At 40.1% G+C, this 18,695-nt stretch overlaps 1 protein-coding gene across 2 annotated transcripts in view; it reads right to left on the reverse strand.

The window, feature by feature from the left end:
• Positions 1 to 2,180: 2,180 nt before the first annotated feature.
• TMEM65 (transmembrane protein 65) overlaps positions 2,181 to 18,695 on the reverse strand; it is a 50,490-nt gene continuing 33,975 nt past the window's right edge. For both annotated transcript variants that reach the window (XM_050941290.1, XM_050941291.1), the window contains 2 exons: positions 8,821 to 8,926; positions 2,181 to 6,978 (listed from right to left, as the gene is read on the reverse strand). In XM_050941290.1, coding sequence (XP_050797247.1) covers positions 6,883 to 6,978; positions 8,821 to 8,926 — 202 coding nt within the window. In that variant the 3' untranslated portion in view covers positions 2,181 to 6,882. The remainder of the gene's footprint in view (positions 6,979 to 8,820; positions 8,927 to 18,695) is intronic.

The raw sequence follows: 18,695 nt of genomic DNA on the forward strand, positions 1-18,695 counted from the left end.
ATGCCTGACCAAACTGATTGCCTTCTATGATGAGATAATTGGCTTTCTGGATATGGGGAAAAGCGAGATGGACGTGATATATCTTGACTTCAGCAAAGATTTTGATAGAGTATCTCACAGTATGCTTGCCAGGACATTAAAGTATGGATTGGATGAATGGACTATAAGGTGAATAGAAAGCTGGCTTGATCGTTGGGCTCAACAGGTAGTGATCAATGGCTTGATGTCTAGTTGGCAGCTGGTATCAAGCGGAGTGCCCCAGGAGTCAGTCCTGGGGCCAGTTTTGTTCAAAATCTTCATTAATGATCTGGATGATGGGATAGATTGCACCCTCAGCAAGTTCACGGATGGCACTAAGCTGCGGGGAGAGGTAGATATGCAGGAGGGTAGGGATAGGGTCCAGTGTGACTAGATAAATTGGAGGATTGGGCCAAAAGAAATCTGATGAGGTTCAACAAGGACAAGTGCAGAGTCTTGCACTTAGGATGTAAGAATTCCATGCACTGCTACAGGCTGGGGACTGACTGGCTAAGTGGCAGTTCTGCAGAAAAGGACCTGGGGATTACAGTGGATGAGAAGTTGGATATAAGTCAACAGTGTGCCCTTGTTGCCAAGACGACTAATAGCATGCTGGACTGGTGATTGTTTTCCTCTATTCGGCAACGGTGAGGCCACTTCTGGAGTATTGCGTCCAGTTTTGGGCCCCCTACTACACAAAGGATGTGGACAATTTGGAGAGAGTCCAGCGGAGGGCAATGAAAATGATTAGGGAGCTAGGGAGACGAAAGGCTGAGTGAACTGGGATTGTTTAGTCTGCAGAAGATGAGTGAGAGGGATTTGATAGCAACCTTCAACTACCTGAAGGAGGGTTCCAAAGAGAATGGTGCTAGGCTGTTCTCAGAGGTAGCAGATGACAGAACAAGAAGCAATGGTCTCAGGTTGCAGTGGGGGAGGTCTAGGTTGGATATTAGGAAAAACTGTTTCAACTAGGAGGGTAGTGAAGCACTGGAATGTGTTACCTAGTGAGGTGGTGGAATCTCCAACCTTGGAGGTTTTTAAGGACCGACTTGACAAAACCGTGGCTGGGATGATTTAGTTGGGGCTGGTCCTGCTTTGAGCAAGGGATTGGACTAGATGGCCTCCTGAGGTCTCTTCCAACCCTAATCTTCTATGATTCTATGAATGAGAAAAATACGAAGATATGCTTTGGTGTCATGGTTACAGGGTGAGCTGCGCTTTAGAGCCCTTTCAGTTCCTCTTAAGTGCTCCCCTCAGGTGACAGGCCTAGCTTCCAGCACCTCATTCTGGATGAAACCATGCAGTCTTACCACTCAGACTGACCTCTGGGCTGCAGCCCCGTTTACCAGCTGCGTTAACCTGAGAGGCACCAATTGGGGCTGACACATGTAAGCCCTCTTCCTCTAGGAGCCTGTGACGTAATAAGTTTGTAGTGACACTGAAACAGCTTCTTCAAAACAAAGTAGTATTTATTTGCCAAAGGGAACTCAGCATTTAAGAAAAGGGGTTAAAGCAAAAAGTGTCCTATATGTATCCTGACTTACGGACGCGCAGCCTTTCTATGCATAGCTGAGGTAGGTCCAGCTTATTCCAGACCCCGCTTCCGAGAGTCAGTTCGCATCTTCACAGACCCTCTCACTCTATCAGCCTCAGTCTGCTGACAATTCCTTTCTCCCCATCTCTTTCAGCAGAGCAAATCCTTTAACTGACCGATCTTTTGAGCTCTCTCTCTCTCATCAGCCTTGACAAAGCAGCTGTGTAACCTTATTGGCATCAGATAAGTCACTTCTTTACAACTAATAACCTGGCTACTGTGTTTTGTGGGCCATTCCTTATCTAGATGATTGTTTTCCTTTTCCTGCTTGGTTCCTCTAACAATTCCCTTTGATCTTACCCCACAGCAAGTAATGCATCATAAACACACTGACGGATGCACAGTATTCATAAAAATAAAAGGTATTTCCCAGCTTGGCACACACCATACTATCAAATGCATGTTCTTTGCTGGTTATTTCTAAAAAATGTCCCTGAATCTATCATGGGCAATGGAAGCAAAAGGAATAACTCAAACTAAAGAAATCACTTGAATCATATGTTAAAAACACACTGATAATGAAATTTAAAGTTACAATAAAAGACATACTATTTCAGAATATAAACAATTTCACATCTACCAAGTTTTTAATGTTAAAGGCCCATTTTACATACAGTACAAAACTGATAGAAATAAACGAATGGAGTAAGAACAAAGTCTCTTAAAAAACTTGTACGGACAACATGGTAGTTCTTCTGTTATATGCTTGGTCTTTTCAAATCTGTGTTTTTAAGAACAGGGCCAGAGCACTCAGGATTGCCCTTGATCATTTACTAAAAACACATGCTGAGAGATTCACAATACTGAATAGGCACAAACCCCTATTTTCGCACCACTGAGGTACACAAGGGTTAATCCTGTAGCCTTGTTGAGCCATCCCACATACAGGGTGACATCTAGCCCCACTGAAAACTGTGAAAGCTTCCCCACTGGTGACAAAGGTGGCAGGATTTCACCTACAGTATTAACTATTCCTTTCCCAAATCCTGGGAGACCTAGGGAGTCACCTTCATGATCTCCCTGTCCACGGCTGGTCTGAAACACACATGATTATGTCCAACCACGGTGTTGCCTGCCCATTATAATTTTTCATGGCCAGCTCAATAGTTTTAGAACAAAATCACATGAACTTCTTTGAAGATCTTTTAGTTCATCTTTTCTTGTTAAAAATATTGGTTGCAGAACAATAGTTTACCATACAGTATCAACAAAATGCACTCAATTTACATGCACAAGGTAATAAACAATAGTACGTGGACTTAGTCATTTTTAAATGACCACTACTACAACAGCTGAATTTAGCTACGTATTTGTTCTTGCAAGCTCTCAAAAATAATGAGAATGAAGTTAGTGTTCCGATTTTAATCAGTTAGTGAAGTACAGAAGCTTGAGTATTGCCTAAAAATTTCAATGCTAATGCCAATATTGTAATGGGAAACATTGCTGAAACTATTCTGTGCAAAGTACCATACATTAGAGTATGGTACTTATATTCAGCAACATGTTACGCTTTGATGAGTTATGCCAGGTCTATAGTAAAATAAAAATACTGCTATCCAAAATGCATTTTATGTGTTCTCCATCTTAAAAAAAAGAATAATAATAACTATAGCTTTGTAAAGAAAAAAATAGGAAAGAATAGTAGTCAAAAGAAGAAAAGCTTCTTGCAAACTGAATACATATGCAGAGGAAGAAAACCAAAGTGTCCTTTCCAGGAAAGGCAACTACTACTGGATGATCAATTTTAAAGCATCCAAGCACCACATAAGACACAAACTTACACCGGAAGGAAGATTATACTATCCTACTACAAGGGACATTTGAATTGATACTACATATTAAGGGAATATTAACAAAGTTTATGAAAAGTCATCTTTTTGTGGGAAGTGCAATTCTGAGACACTGCTTTAGCAGTACTATCTCAAAGCTTATTAAAAAGTTGAGAGCATTTCTTTGTTCCTTCTTCATCCATTAGGATTAAAGGGCTGGTACCGCTGGGGAAGGGCCTCTGGAGGTGGTCAAGAGGGGGATCAGATTTACCACCAAGGAAGTGAGCAGCTAATCAAACATGTTAAACAAATAAGGGTTGCAATAATAAAGTCTTTCCAACAGCAAACAAAACACTTAGTTTCATGGGATTTAACGTAATTGTTACTATTTTTCTACAGATTAGAAAAACGATGCAGAGTTGCAAAATAAAGTGCCCTAGCTCTACCCTGCTTTTGGTATCTTCTTCTATATTGTGCATAGAGAGGATCCTCTCCTTTGTAAGCAACTATTAGGAATTTATATTTATAGTACAGATGGGACATATACTGAAATATTACAAATATTTAATATGGTAATTGCAACTATCACTCACCACTCACCAACAAACATAAGATTATACAGGGCTGCAAATAAGTAAAATTAATAAGGCAAAAAAGGAAAAAACCCACAAATCTGCTTTTCCAATAAATGCCTTCACAGCAAAAGTAATAAACAAAGGTCTAGTTTTAACTGTGAATTATATTCTGCAAATCAGATCCACTAATCCAGACTGATTTTTTTTTCCAATTTGATGATCAGAGAAACCACCCGTTAAGCATTTTTGACATGAGCACTCATTCATCTTAAAACAGCTTTCAACAGAAAGATTGAGAGAGATCAACAGATTGAGTTTCTAAATTAGGAAACCATGCATGCAAACATTTGCAAATAAAAAACCCAGTACATTTTAATTTAGCTATAGTTGCATTAACATGCATAAATATGCATAAATTCAGATACATGTGTCCATTTGTTCTATGCATATCCACTTCATACATTCATTCCATACATCTCAAACCCACTTTCACTCCCTCCCATCTTCCTACCCAACGTCATTACTCATATACTACCCAGACAACTCACTCCTCCACCAACCCTCCCATTCATTCCACTCATTCGCATGCACACACAATACCCACTCATTCTATGCATGCAGCCCCACATCCTCCAATTATACATGCACACCTGCTCACTTCACACACTCATGTATGTTCCATCCACCTGTGCTGAACAATCTCACCCACCCATTACACACACACACCCCTGCATCTCATACCCAATTCAGTCCATGCAGTCATCCCATCACCCACAAAACCCTCCACCAAGCCAGCTCCCACATTACACAAGAGGAAGGAAAGCATACCATAGGCTTCACCATTCATAGACAGAGCCCAGGGTAAGAACGGGGATTCCATGCGTGGAAGTTCCATCCCAGGCCTATGATTCCCTATTTTTTTCCTCTCTCCCCCATTACTCCCCCAATGGCCTCTCACACCTACGTGCCTTTGGGAGGACCCGCTACCCACTATCTCCCGTGTTTGGGGGACTGCCAAGTGGGGGTTCACTGCCTAACCCACACCCTGGCTCTGCAGGCATTACGTTCAGATGGCTCCAGCCCTGGCTGCTGAAGAAAGTTCCATCCCTATGGGAGGAGTTTGCCAGCAATAGGTGGAAACCCCACCCAATGGGTAGAGCTACTCCTGGCTAGCATGATTGAAGTCAGCAGAGCTCAGTGCCTGGGACGCTATGTCCATGCCTCTAAAGGCCGTGGAATGCTGTGGGATTTGGGAGGCAATGGGTTCCCTGTTTGCAGCTCCCCAATGACTAGAGGTGGGGAGTCAGCCAGGTACTGCATTAAGACCTATGGAGGGGAGGGGCAGGCCATCAAGGCCTGTCCCAGAAGACACCTGAGGTAAGAGGGAATCTGGGGACATGGTGGGTAGGGTGATGTCAGGGGCTAGAGACTCATGGGAGAGCAAACACGTGTAGGCAGATGGGGGAGGTCAAAGGACACGGGAAGCTGCAGAGCTGACAGGAAGCAGCAACTCCCCAGCCAGTTCTAAGACCAAAGAGCTGAGTATTTCACCAGCTAATAGACAGTGGAGCAGAGCTCTTGTGTGCTCCACAGACTATCCATCAGCTTGTGTAGCAGCTCCAATTAGCTTTCCTTCCCCATGATGCAGATGAACAGGAAAAGGCAACCAAACGGAGGCTATTTCCCCATATATTAGAGATTTTCCCCACAAATCCATATAATGGTTCGAAAATCTGTAGTCTACAGGGAAACATATAGAACTGGCAGATCTGGAAAGTGTCCAGATGGCATACTGGAATCTGATTTGACTGAAACCGATCTTCACATTAAATCCTTCTTGGACAGAACACAGCACCAGTTCATACCATTTGCACAAAAAGTGTTCGAAACAATAAGGGAGCAACCTCATTTTTTGTCCTGTGCCCTCATCTGGAAAAGACTTCTTGTATCATCACCTCAAATATAACTCTTCTTTTCCAATTTCATCTTAAGACATCCCCCTCCTGTCTACAGCTCTTCTCAACCTATCTGCTATTCTGTACAAAACACAGTTTTATTGTTTTGATCCAGTTGCCAGTAGCACATAATTACTCCATTAGGGGCTCAGATGGAATTCCTGGAGTTTGGTTAAAGTTCAGGAAGAGAGAAAAGTTATGCTCACTAGAAGTAGGTGCTGTAACTTGAGTGAGTGGTTAGATGAAAGAAGGGATATTCCACAAACTAACTTTAAACTTGATTCTCAAAATACTGCTTCAGGAAAAAAAAATGGGTGACTGTGTATAAATACTGAAGGATGAACCTGGTAACAAGGCACCACTATAAATAAATACTTATCTCCGTCAAGAAGTGATGGCATGTAATGGATGGCTTGCAAGCAATATTAGCTAGCATTGTGAAGGAGTGCAAACCAAACCGTGAGGGGTAGCTAAAACAGGTCTATCCTGAGGCAATGTGAAATGGCAGCTCAAAGGGAAAAGTAACTGCAAGAATGCTTAATGACATCATTCCAAATCACCCGCCAACTGGCCCCACTGACAGTCTGGATTGGAGGACCTGAGCAGCAGCAAAAGAACCCCTTTTGGCATGTATTTACAAGTTAGGCAGCAGCCATGGAAACCCAAAATCTGCACAGTACATCCAGAGCAGGCAATTAAGTAATAATCCTGTTACAGGATGAAGGTGAGAGGGAATTGGTAAACGTCAGTTGTTACTATAAGTGAAAACATTTCAACAATTTACATCTTATAAAAAGATGTACTGAATAAGACACAGCTACAATAAATTAGTCTATTCATAAAACAACATGCTGAATGTTTTGTTCCCAAGTCTATACATTGTTACTGTCAGTTAATTCCTAAATATTCTGACAGCATAATTGAATAATTGAGGTACATTAGTTTACATTTTTATTTGTATTGTAAAAAGGTTAATTTTTCTCTTCCAGTTTTTTTTCTTCATCTCCAAAGAAGAACAAAGGAAACATTCCTAAAAGGCAGCCAATGGTCACTCCAATAGCTTTACCCTAAGGAAAAAAATGGAGAGAAATTACCAGGGTTTTCACAGTCCAGTTGCTACCCCTAATCAGAAAATAGGTCCTATTACGCTAGCCACTGCAATATCACATAATTAGAAACTAACCCTGTTCTGAAGTGCTTACAATAAAGGAAGACAAAAAAGATATAAACATGCAATTACAGCAATCAGGGTAACATGTCAAATTAATTCAGTGGGTTGGGGTTTTTTGCCCCAAGTCAGGCAACATACAAAGAGTGGTGGAGAGGCATGTATATATGTGCAAGTGGACATGGATGGCAGTAGCAAGGCTCAAAGAGTTGGATACACATCACAATAAAAAGAAGAGAGTGGGAAGGGGGAAAGCAGAACTATAAAGGGTCTTGAACCAGAGACCAAGAACTTGAATTTCTTGCGATGGAAAAGGTGACAACTGTGGAGGGATTCAAAAAAGAGGTGGTATGGTCATGACAGGCAAGGAAGATACCTTAGCAGCTGCACTTTGAATGGAATGGGAGGGAGTGAAGGAGATGTCAGGGAGGCCAGAGAAGAGGAGGTTATTGTAATCAAAATGGGAGATGTCAAAGATGACATGCAGGTTAGATCTTTAAGCAAAAAAAAAAATACGGTCATATTGTGAAGTGACAAATAAGGGTTGAGTGGGAAGGTTTTGGGAGGAAAAATAGTGAGTTTAATTTTGGCCATGTTAGGTTTAAATTAATGGTACGAGACCCAGAAGATGCTGTCAAACAGAGATGCTTTAAAGCCAGATTGGCTAGAGGAAGACCACAGAACGACAGATTTGAGAGTCATCGGCATGAGAATGGAAGCTGAATCTATGTGAATGAATGAGATCTTACAAAAAGATGTGTAGGAAGAGCAGTAGAGTAGCTCTACAGTTACTTCGTTTAAAGTTCCAGGAGTCAGACTCTCACAATTTTAACATTTGGGATTAGCAATTAGCATAGGAAAATCCTAAATGCTAGAGGCTGACGAGTGCGCCATTGAAAACATTTAGTACCTGTACATAAGGCTAGAGGATTCATTGCTTCTTTTGCTGCTGGTGGTGTTACATACAAACACACACTTCTCCATAACTGCTCTTCCTAGATAAATGCTGTGCTTTCTTTTACCCTAATTTCTACCAAAGTAAACTATTCCTACACTACTTTTTCAGCTCTTGTTTGGATATTTCCTTCATCTTGCATCTGTAGCATTTATTTCATCGCAATGAAATTAGTCAGTTTATTTCTGTGGCAATTAATTCCCCTCATTTTCAATGAGTCAATGTCAAACACTTCAATTTTTAATAAAATAAAATAGCCAATATTTTCTCTCTGAAAGATGATGAATATCTAGTAATTCTGAAAATGATTTCTATCTTAAGTCTAGGTAGTGGATATTCCTTTAACATGCACATTTTACTTAGAGGAAAGTTTTTTTCATATCCAGATTTATATATAAATTAAGGATTGAAATTAGTTTTGTACACACTACAGATATATTGCCAGAAAGCATTTAGTAAGTCTGACATGGACAATGAATATAGATACCAAACTTTCTAAAGGACAAGTACTGCCACCCATCACATTGACTAACTTCACAGACACCCACCTAATCTTACCATCACAGCCAGAGTTCACAGATATACACAGAGTGTGCAGCTATTTTCCCTCCCAGCCCTACTGGCCCAGATCTGCTTCCCCTCAACTTGACAACAATATTTAGTATTTACCAAATACCAAAAGCTAAATATTTGATATTTGTCAAAAAAAAATTTAAAAATGGATTCTGCCCATCCCTGCTAATGACCAGTGAAAAGTACACACAAACTATACATAAATATATTTACCATATGTGCACTAAGACGTGTTTGCCACATATCAGCTTGCTTGGGTGTCAGATCAGGAATTGACAGGCCCATTCTTGAAGCCAGAGCTTCAACATAGCCTGCAAGACTAAAAAAGAGCCACATGTTAGTACTCAGGCTTCTGGATTTGAAAACATATTAGCTGGAGTAACGTACAACTGAAGTTAAATTACTTGTGCAAAAGTAGTACTAATTTATACTGAAAAGCTTTTCTTCTTGCATGCTGTACTGCTAACTCACCAGTTTGGCATACAGAAGAAAATATTCAGACTTGAAAGTTCTCATTTACATTTTAAGTGAATACTTTTGACTAATTCACTCCCTAATTAGTCAAGCCTTCCAAAAAAACCAAACCTTCATGTAATAAGACCTGGACATTATTGTAGTTTGACACATTTTACAGTAACATTTATGAAAAAAAGATTTCACCATTCAGCAATGTCTTTTTCAGCACTAGAAAAAAAATCCAGTACATACATAAGAGCTTCCCTCTCAACAATTATTCATGGAACATTCTATCATATCATATATATTTGTGCTTTAATAATCAGTTGCTGAGGCAGAAATTAATGTTCAATGTTTTTTTCCCTATGGAAAAGAAAGCCAAAAAGTCTCACACATACTAATTTACCATTGATAACTTCTCAAGTCTGGAGTCTAAAGGCGTCTTTCCCTCCTCTTATATACCTTTTTCTTAAAATGTAACAGGACAACCGTAAAATAAAAGTTACATTACATTTTAATACTGAGTGTTCAGCATATTTACCATAACCCTTATCATACAAGTAACTACCTGGCAGACAAAAGTTACCTTTTTTTAAATGGAACTGAAAAAATAAGGATTTCAGAGAGAAGTTCTTGGCAGAGTTAATAATCTATTTAGCCTTTTGCAGTATTATAGCTGTGCTGGGTCCCTGGATACTAGAAAGACAAGGTGGGTGAAGTAATATCTTTTATTGGACCAACTTCTGTTGGTGAAAGACACACTTCCGCGTTTACACAGATCTTGAAAGCTTGTCTCTTCCACCAACAGAAGAAGATGGTCAATAAAAGATAGTACCTCACCCACTCTATCACTTTTGTACTTCTCAAGGCACATTAATACTTGTAAAATATATTAAAATTGTATGAGGCACTGTATTTGTAGATTGCCCCTCCCAATATAGCGAAGTCATTCCAAAGAATTACTAGTTTATATAAAACTCTTCAGGTTTTTCAGTTTTCCATGAGAAAATTGTTATTACCATGAAATTCTCTATGTAGAGATTCTAAAAGGCTGTTACCGCTAGTCAACGCTTTGGCAATATTCCAAAGCTTGTCTGGAACTTTAGCCACTTGCCAGGGAACACTTGGTATTATCAGTGCAGTGTTATCCCACTGAAGAGGAATGCAAGTTAGGAAAGTTTTTTCTCTTTTAACCAACTTATCTACCTGGAGGTTAGTCTCACTTTTATGGTTAGGAGCAGATAGTGGGCTGCTACACAGTAAAAGTGGTGGAAGTGAGTTTGGGAAGCACTTGGCCTGACAAATAAGCCTTAAAGAAAATAATTATGGGGCTCTAGGTTGCACAAGTCCTCTGGAAATAAACACCATAAAAAGGAGTGTATTCCACAGATGCAGGCCAACTGAATAAACCTGCCTGAAGGCAGACTGGGATGTTCCAGTTCACCTGTCTAGGCACACTAGTAAACTACATTAGATGGACTGACGGATGCAGAGTCTATTCAAACTATACTATAAAGTCAAGTTTATAGATTAGGACTGAACAGTTTATAACAACTTCCATAATTTTTCCTGTATATGAAAAGTTATTTGAAGATACTAACACTAAAGGATTCCCACTGCAGGCTTTGTTCTTCCAGAATGAGACAGTGTTGAACTAACTGAGGCTAAGACAGCACATGATGCTATCCAAAGATCTTGCCCAAAGTCTCAAATACTGACCCTACACACTGCTGGTGGCAACTTCATATTCTAGCACAGAATATATGTCATGCTGAGATGATCAAGGAAATTTTTAAGAAACTGCTCTAAAAAAAAAAACCTAGCATGAAAAATATTAAAATGTTGGATTTATGGCATTTTAGTTAAGTTTCTCTTATCTGCACACAGTTTTTCCACTTTCTGGCCATTTCATTACATTAATGCAACTTGAACACTAATGAACTAACCTTAGGGTCAAGTTTTCAGCTGGTTCTCTACTGAGTCTCCACTTAGACATGCACAGAAACACATATATGCATACAAACATGGATCCACATTTTGCAAGTACAAACATTCGTGCAAACACAATTCTAACCCTTACCAGTAGGCAACTGTTTCATATTTGCATCTACAGAACACACTGAAATGAATGGGTTTTGTGAATGCAAGTTCTGTTTGCAACAATGGGTGCAAATTCTATTTATCATCTGCAAGGTATGTGAATATACCTTTTAATGAATACAGCAAAACTTTTAAAGCTCAATTTTAGCTACTTTGCTATATTTTTGGAATGGAGCAAAGGCTAAAATGCATTCCGAAACGGGAAAAGAAATCAATGTGAGTAAAGATATCATAATTCAAGCTACTATAAGAAACAGATAAAGAACTTAATTAACTCATAGTAACTGCGGTTCTTCGAGATGTTCTGCACATGTGGATTCTATTTATGGGGTCCATGTGCCCCAGCACAGCAGTTTGGAACATTTTCACTAGCAGTGTCCAGTAGGCATCACACCTGTGCTCTGCATGCCCTCGTGTCTCTGCCCCTTCCAAAGGCACAAAGGTCACAGCAACCTCAATTACTATTTAGTACCTTTTGCCACCCAGAATCCTCATTTATAAGACTCTAAGCTGTGGGGATGGTGAGTGTATCACGGGATCCACATGTGCACAAAATATCAAAGAGCCACAGTTACTATCAGGTAAGTAAGCATTTCTCCTTCTTCGTGGTACTGCACATGTGGAGCCCACTTATAGTTATTAGCTAGCAGTTACCTGTAAGAGGTAAGAGCTAGGACTGATCAGAAAAGAGACTGCAGAACAGCTCTACCAAAACGGGGGTCAAATCGTGAATCAGTAACTAACAAATAACGTTTTGTAAATGTGTGAGCTGAAGACCTGGTAGCTGTTCTATATTATAACCTGACTTAAGCACCCTATCTATAAAGTTTATGCTCTGGTGGAGTGGTTCGAATGCTTGACAGATGTCTTTTCTTGTTAATATCATAAACAGTTCTAAGACAGGCTATACCCATTTTTAAAGTCTCTGTGATGAAATAGCCATCCATTTTGATTTATCATTATAAGCAATGAAAAAATCTTGACATTTTATGAAAAGATCTGGTACTATCTAGGCAATATAACAGGGACCTCACATCTAAAATACGTAATTTAGATTCAGCAGGAGAAAATGAGGCTTTTGTGGGGAAAAACTGGTGAATGGTGAACTGATTGATATAAAAATCGGATAGTAGTTTGGAAATAAGAGATGGATGCAGTCTCAGTTACTCTATCCATGTGAAAAAATGTGTATGGAGGATTAATCCATATGGCTTGAAATATGCGTTTTCTACCAACTGATGTTAATTGGCACCAGGAACGCTACCTTCAATGTAGATGAATTGGACAATTTGATAAAGGTTCAAAGTGAGGATGTCATTAACTGAAGAAAGCACTAAATTTAAGTCCCATATTGAAACAATCTTTCTCATAGAAGGAAAAAAATGTGAACAAGCCCTTTAATAAATCTATTCACTGATTTATGAGAAAAAATGTATCTCCCTCTTCTGGAGAATGAAAGACAGGTATCACTGCCAAATGGACTTTGATTGAAGAGATAAATAGTCTTGAGTGCTTTAAAGATAAGAGCAAAGAATCCTGTGGCACCTTATAGACTAACAGACGTTTTGGAGCATGAGCTTTCGTGGGTGAATACCCACTTCCTCAGATGCATGTAGTGGTATATATATGCCCCTGGAAATTTCCACTACATGCATCTGAGGAAGTGGGTATTCACCCACGAAAGCTCATGCTCCAAAACGTCTGTTAGTCTATAAGGTGCCACAGGATTCTTTGCTGTTTTTACAGATCCAGACTAACATGGCTATCCCTCTGATACTTAAAGATAAGAGGTAATCTAATATTATTGGAACTGAACACTGAGATGGAGCATAACCTTTAAACCTTGCCCATAAAGTAAAATATTTCCATCTGGCTGGGTATTTAGCCCTAGTGGATAATTTTCTACTCTGAAGAATAATGGTCTGTATGTCTGAAGAATACTCTGTCTGTTGAGGACATCCAGATATCATCCAGGCTGTGAAAGGCAGAGAGTTGGATTTGAGTGGAGAATCAGACCCTGATTCTAAGATAACAGGCCTTCCAGAACTGTGAATGTGATAAATTGATATGATGATAAACTGATGACAGTAGCATTTGATCTGCGAATCAAAACTGGCAAAGTCAAGCCAGAGCCACCTGTATAACTCAAGTCTTGTCTTGCTATAATTGTCTAACACTCCTGGAATTAGTGGAAATGGAAGGATAGCATACATCAAACAGTGTGACCAGGAAATCATGGATCATCTGTTAGAGATTCCAGATTCTTTCCTGCTCAAGAGCAAAATATCACACATTTCCTATTTTGAACTGATGGAAATAAGTCTATCTGGGGAAGGCCTCATCCTTGAAAAAATCAGTTTAATATTGCATTTTTTTTAATTCCCATTTGTGAGATAAGTACATTTTCCTGCTCAGTGAGGCCACTAGACCGTTTTATCTTTCCTAGGAGATGAAGAGCTGTCAGTTTGATGTGATTCGGAGTGCACCATTCCCAAAGTTTTATGGCTTCTTGGCAAAGAAGGCCTGATCTTGTGCCTCCATCTGTTTAAGTAATAGGCAGCCATGGAATTGTCCATGAGAACTTGGATCTAATAATTCTTTATGACAGGTAGAAATGCTTTGCAAGCTAAGCTTACCATCCTTCGTTCAAGTACATTTATGTGAACTGTGGATTCTAGATATATTCAGACTCATGGCCTCTGGTCTTGATTTGTCTGTGTTCCACAGCCCATCTTGGATGCATAGGTTATCAAAGTTTTGGATGCAATCAGAGGAGCAAATGGAATTCCTGCACATACATTTCCATGTATCAGCCACGATTCCATCGAGAATAAAATCTGGTCTAGGATCAGCACTTTCATTGACAATGTGAATTGCTGGTCTGTAAACAGACTCGATCCATGCTTGAAACAGCCAGACATAACCTGGTAAATGGGATTACAAATGTACACAAGTCATATGACCTAGAAGCTTCAGGCATATCCTTATCGTTGTCTGAGGGTAAGTATGGAAGTGAAGAATCAGATTTTTTATTATTTGAAATCTGTCTTGCGTGAGGAATGTCTCACTGCTATTGAGTCTAAGAGAGCTCTGAGCAACTCTATGTATTGTGACAGGATCTGAGTAGAAACTTTTTAAAGTTGATTCTTAAACCCGGGAATGAAAATAAACAAATCACTTTCTTTGCTGCCACTATGACCTGTGTTCGTCACTTCCCCCACACAAGCTAGTCTTCTAGTTAATGGTAAATATGAAACCCTTCTCTGAGGAGATGGTCTGTATTACTGACAGGAATTTTGTAAATATCTTCTGCACTGATAAAATTCCAAAGTAGTACTCTGAATTAGTAATGGCTTCCCAGTGCCACAAAACAGATACTTTCTGTGTGCTGGGTGTATTGATACATGAAAATAAGTATCCTGTAAGTCAAAGGTAATGAACCAATCCGTGGGATCCAGCACAGGGATAACTGAAGCAAGAGTTACTATCTGGAACTTTGCATATCAAATTAATTCGTTGAGGTTCCTGAGATCTTGAATTGGACGCAAGTCACCTTTCTTTTTTAATATGAGGAAACATGGAGAATAGAAGACTTTTCCTATATACTGCTGAGGAACTAACACTATTGCTTCAAGCTTGAGCAGTTTCGTCTATCTCCTGATGCATGGCACTCGCATAAGAATGGTCCCTGAAAAGGTACTGGGAAGGGTGGTGGGAAAGAGGCAAGGATTGAAATTGAATGGCATAATCATCCCTGATTACTTAATGGACCCATAAATCTGTGGTGATTGCTACCAAGTCGCCAGGAAATAACATAGATGGGAGTCAAAGGGTGGAGTAAAAGAGGATCAAATTTGATGTCTGTGTCTGACCCAACTGAGTAATTCTAGAAGAGGGTAGTGGAACTGACTACTACTTCTGATATCTAGATTTCTTTCTAGACTGTTCAGAAGGGCCTTTGGTGTCGGGAACATGGAAAAGAAGGATATTGAGCGTTCCTATATGTGGAGACTGAAAACTGATGATGAAACTAATTTCTTTTTGAAAGGAGAATTATATAAACCCAATGACCTGAGTGTGCAACTTGAGTCTTTTAATTAATGCAGAGATTCATGTCTTGGCACTGAATGGACTCTGACAAACAAATGGCAAATTTTCAACTGTCACTTGCACTTCTTTTGGTAAACCTGATGCAGAGAACCATGCTGAGCATTGCATCATGATACCTGTAGCCACTGAACAAGCACTCTAAATCAGCAGCATCTAACCTAGCTTAGAGAGGGGTTTTAGCAATAAGCTGCTCTTCTTCACAAATAGTGCTAAACTCATCTCTACTCTGAGCGCAATTTGTCCTTAAACTCTGCCAGTCTATCCACTGGGCATAATCATAGATTCATAGATTCTAGGGTCAGAAGGGGCCAATGCGATCATCTAGTTCGACTCCCTGCACAAAGCAGGCCACAGAACCCTACCCATCCACTTCTATAACAAACCCCTAACCTATGCCTGAGTTATTGAAGTCTTCAAATTGTGGTTTGAAGACCTCAAGCTGCAGAGAATCCACCAGCAAGTGACCCATGCCCCACGCTGCAGGGGAAGGCAAAAAACCTCCAGGGTCTCTGCCAATTTGCCCTGGAGGAAAATTCCTTCCTGACCCCAAATATGGCAATCAACTAAACCCTGAGCATGTGGGCAACTCACTAGCCAGCACTCAGAAAAGAATTCTCTGCAGTAACTCAGATCCCATCCCATCCAACATCCAATCACCAACCACTGGGCATACTTATCTGGCGATAATCAAAGATTAATTGCCAAAATTAGGCTCTCCCATCATACCATCCCTTCCATAAACTTATCAAGCTTAATCTTAAAGCCAGATATGTCTTTTGCCCCCAATACTCCCCTTGGAAGGCTGTTCCAGAACTTCACTCCTCTAATGGTTAGAAACCTTCGTCTAATTTCAAGTCTAAACTTCCTAGTGTCCAGTTTATACCCATTTGTTCTTGTATCTACATTGGTACTAAGCTTAAATAATTCCTCTCCCTCCCTAATATTAATCCCTCTGATATATTTATAAAGAGCAAGCATATCCCCCCTCAGCCTTCTTTTGGCTAGACTAAACAAGTCAAGCTCTTTGAGTCTCCTTTCATATGACAGGTTTTCCATTCCTCGGATCATCCTAGTAGCCCGTCTCTGAACCAGTTCCAGTTTGAATTCATACTTCTTAAACATGGGAGACCAGAACTGCACACAGTATTCCAGGTGGGGTCTCACCAGCGCCTTATATAACGGTACTAACACCTCCTTATCTTTGCTGGAAATACCTCGCCTGATGCATTATAAAACCGCATTAGCTTTTTTAACGGCCATATCACATTGGCCGCTCATAGTCATCTTGTGATCTACCAATACCCCAAGGACCTTCTCCTCCTCTGTTGCTTCCAACTGATGCGTCCCCAATCTATATCTAAAGTTCTTATTATTAATCCCTAAGTGCATGACCTAGCACTTTTCACTATTAAATTTCATCCTATTACTATTACTCCAGTTTACAAGGTCATCCAGATCTTCCTGTATGATATCCCGGTCCTTCTCCATGTTAGCAATACCCCCCAGCTTCATGTCATCCACGAACTTTATTAGCACATTCCCGCTTTTTGTGCCAAGGTCAGTAATAAAAAGGTTAAATAAGATTGATCCCAGAACCGATCCTTGGGGAACTCCACTAGTAACCTCCTTCCAGCCTGACAGTTCACCCTTCAGTACGACCCATTGTAGTCTCCTCTTTAACCAGTTCCTTATCCACCTTTCAATTCTCATATTGATCCCCATCTTTTCCAATTTGACTAATAATTCCGCATGTGGAACCGTGTCAAATGCCTTACTGAAATCGAGGTAAATTAGGTCTACCGCATTTCCTTTGTCTAAATAGTCTGTCACCTTCTCAAAGAAGGAGATCAGGTTGGTTTGGCACAATCTACCTTTAGTAAAACCATGTTGTACTTTGTCCCAATTACCACTGACCTCAATGTCCTTAACTACTTTCTCCTTCAAAATTTTTTCCAAGACCTTACATATTACAGATGTCAAACTAACAGGCCTATAGTTACTCGGATCACTCTTTCTCCCTTTCTTAAAGATAGGAACTACGTTAGCAATTCTCCAGTCGTACGGTACAACCCCTGAGTTTACCGATTCATTAAAAATTCTCGCTAATGGGCTTGCAATTTCATGCGCCAGTTCCTTTAATATTCTCGGATGAAGATTGTCCGGGCCCTCCGATTTTGTCCCATTAAGCTGTTCAAGTACGGCTTCTACCTCAGATGTGGTAATATCCATCTCCATATCCTCATTCCCGTTTGTCATCCTTCCATTACCCCTAAACTCCCCATTAGCCTTATTAAAGACTGAGGCAAAGTACTTATTTAGATATTGGGCCATTCCTAGGTTATCCTTAACCTCCTTTCCATCCTCAGTGTGTAGCGGTCCCACTTCTTCTTTCTTTGTTTTCTTCTTATTTATAGGGCCATAGAACCTTTTACTATTGGTTTTAATTCCCTTTGCAAGGTTCAACTCTACTTGGCTTTTAGCCTTTCTCACTTTATCCCTACATGTTCTGACCTCACTAAGATAGCTTTCCTTGCTAATCCCACCCTTCTTCCACTCCTTGTAGGCTTTCTGCTTTTTCTTAATCACCTCTCTGAGATACTTGCTCAGCCAGCTTGGTCTACAACTCCTGCCTTTGGTTTTTTTCCCCTTTCTTGGGTGGGATGCAGGCTTCTGATAGTTTCTGCAGCTGCGACTTAAAGTAATTCCAGGCCTCTTCCACATTTAGATCCACAAGTTCTTCAGTCCAATCCACTTCCCTAACTAATTTCCTTAATTCTTTAGTTAGCCCTTTTGAAATCAAAAACCCTAGTTCCAGAACTATTTTTGCTTATCCTTCCATCTAGTTTGAACTGAATTAGCTCATGATCACTCAAACCAAGGTTGTCCCCTACAACCATTTCTTCTATGAGGTCCTCACTGCTCACCAAAACCAAATCTAAAATGGCATCCCCTCTTGTTGGTTCTTCAACTACTTGGTGAAGGAATCCATCAGCTATCACATCCAGAAAAATCTGAGCCCTGCTATTCTTGCTAGCACTTGTACTCCAGTCTATATCTGGGAAGTTAAAGTCTCCCATGATTACACATTTCCCATTAGTGTTTACTTCCTTAAAAACATTAAACAGGTCTCTATCCATCTCCAAATCAGATCCCGGTGGTCTGTAACACACCCCAAACACTATCTCAGGGGAGGCTCTAGTAGCTTTCTTTCCCAGTGTGATTTTTGCCCAGACAGACTCTGTCTTGTCCATTCCATCACTTCTTATTTCTTTAGAGTTAACCTCCTCATTGATGTACAATGCTACTCCACCACCTTTGCCTTTATTTCTATCTTTCCTAAACAGCACATAGCCTTCAATACCTGTACTCTAGTCATGACTACTATTCCACCACATTTGTTATCCCTATAATATCCGGTTTCA

Source organism: Gopherus flavomarginatus, chromosome 2 (assembly GCF_025201925.1).
Source record: "Gopherus flavomarginatus isolate rGopFla2 chromosome 2, rGopFla2.mat.asm, whole genome shotgun sequence".
Classification (NCBI taxonomy): domain Eukaryota; kingdom Metazoa; phylum Chordata; order Testudines; family Testudinidae; genus Gopherus; species Gopherus flavomarginatus.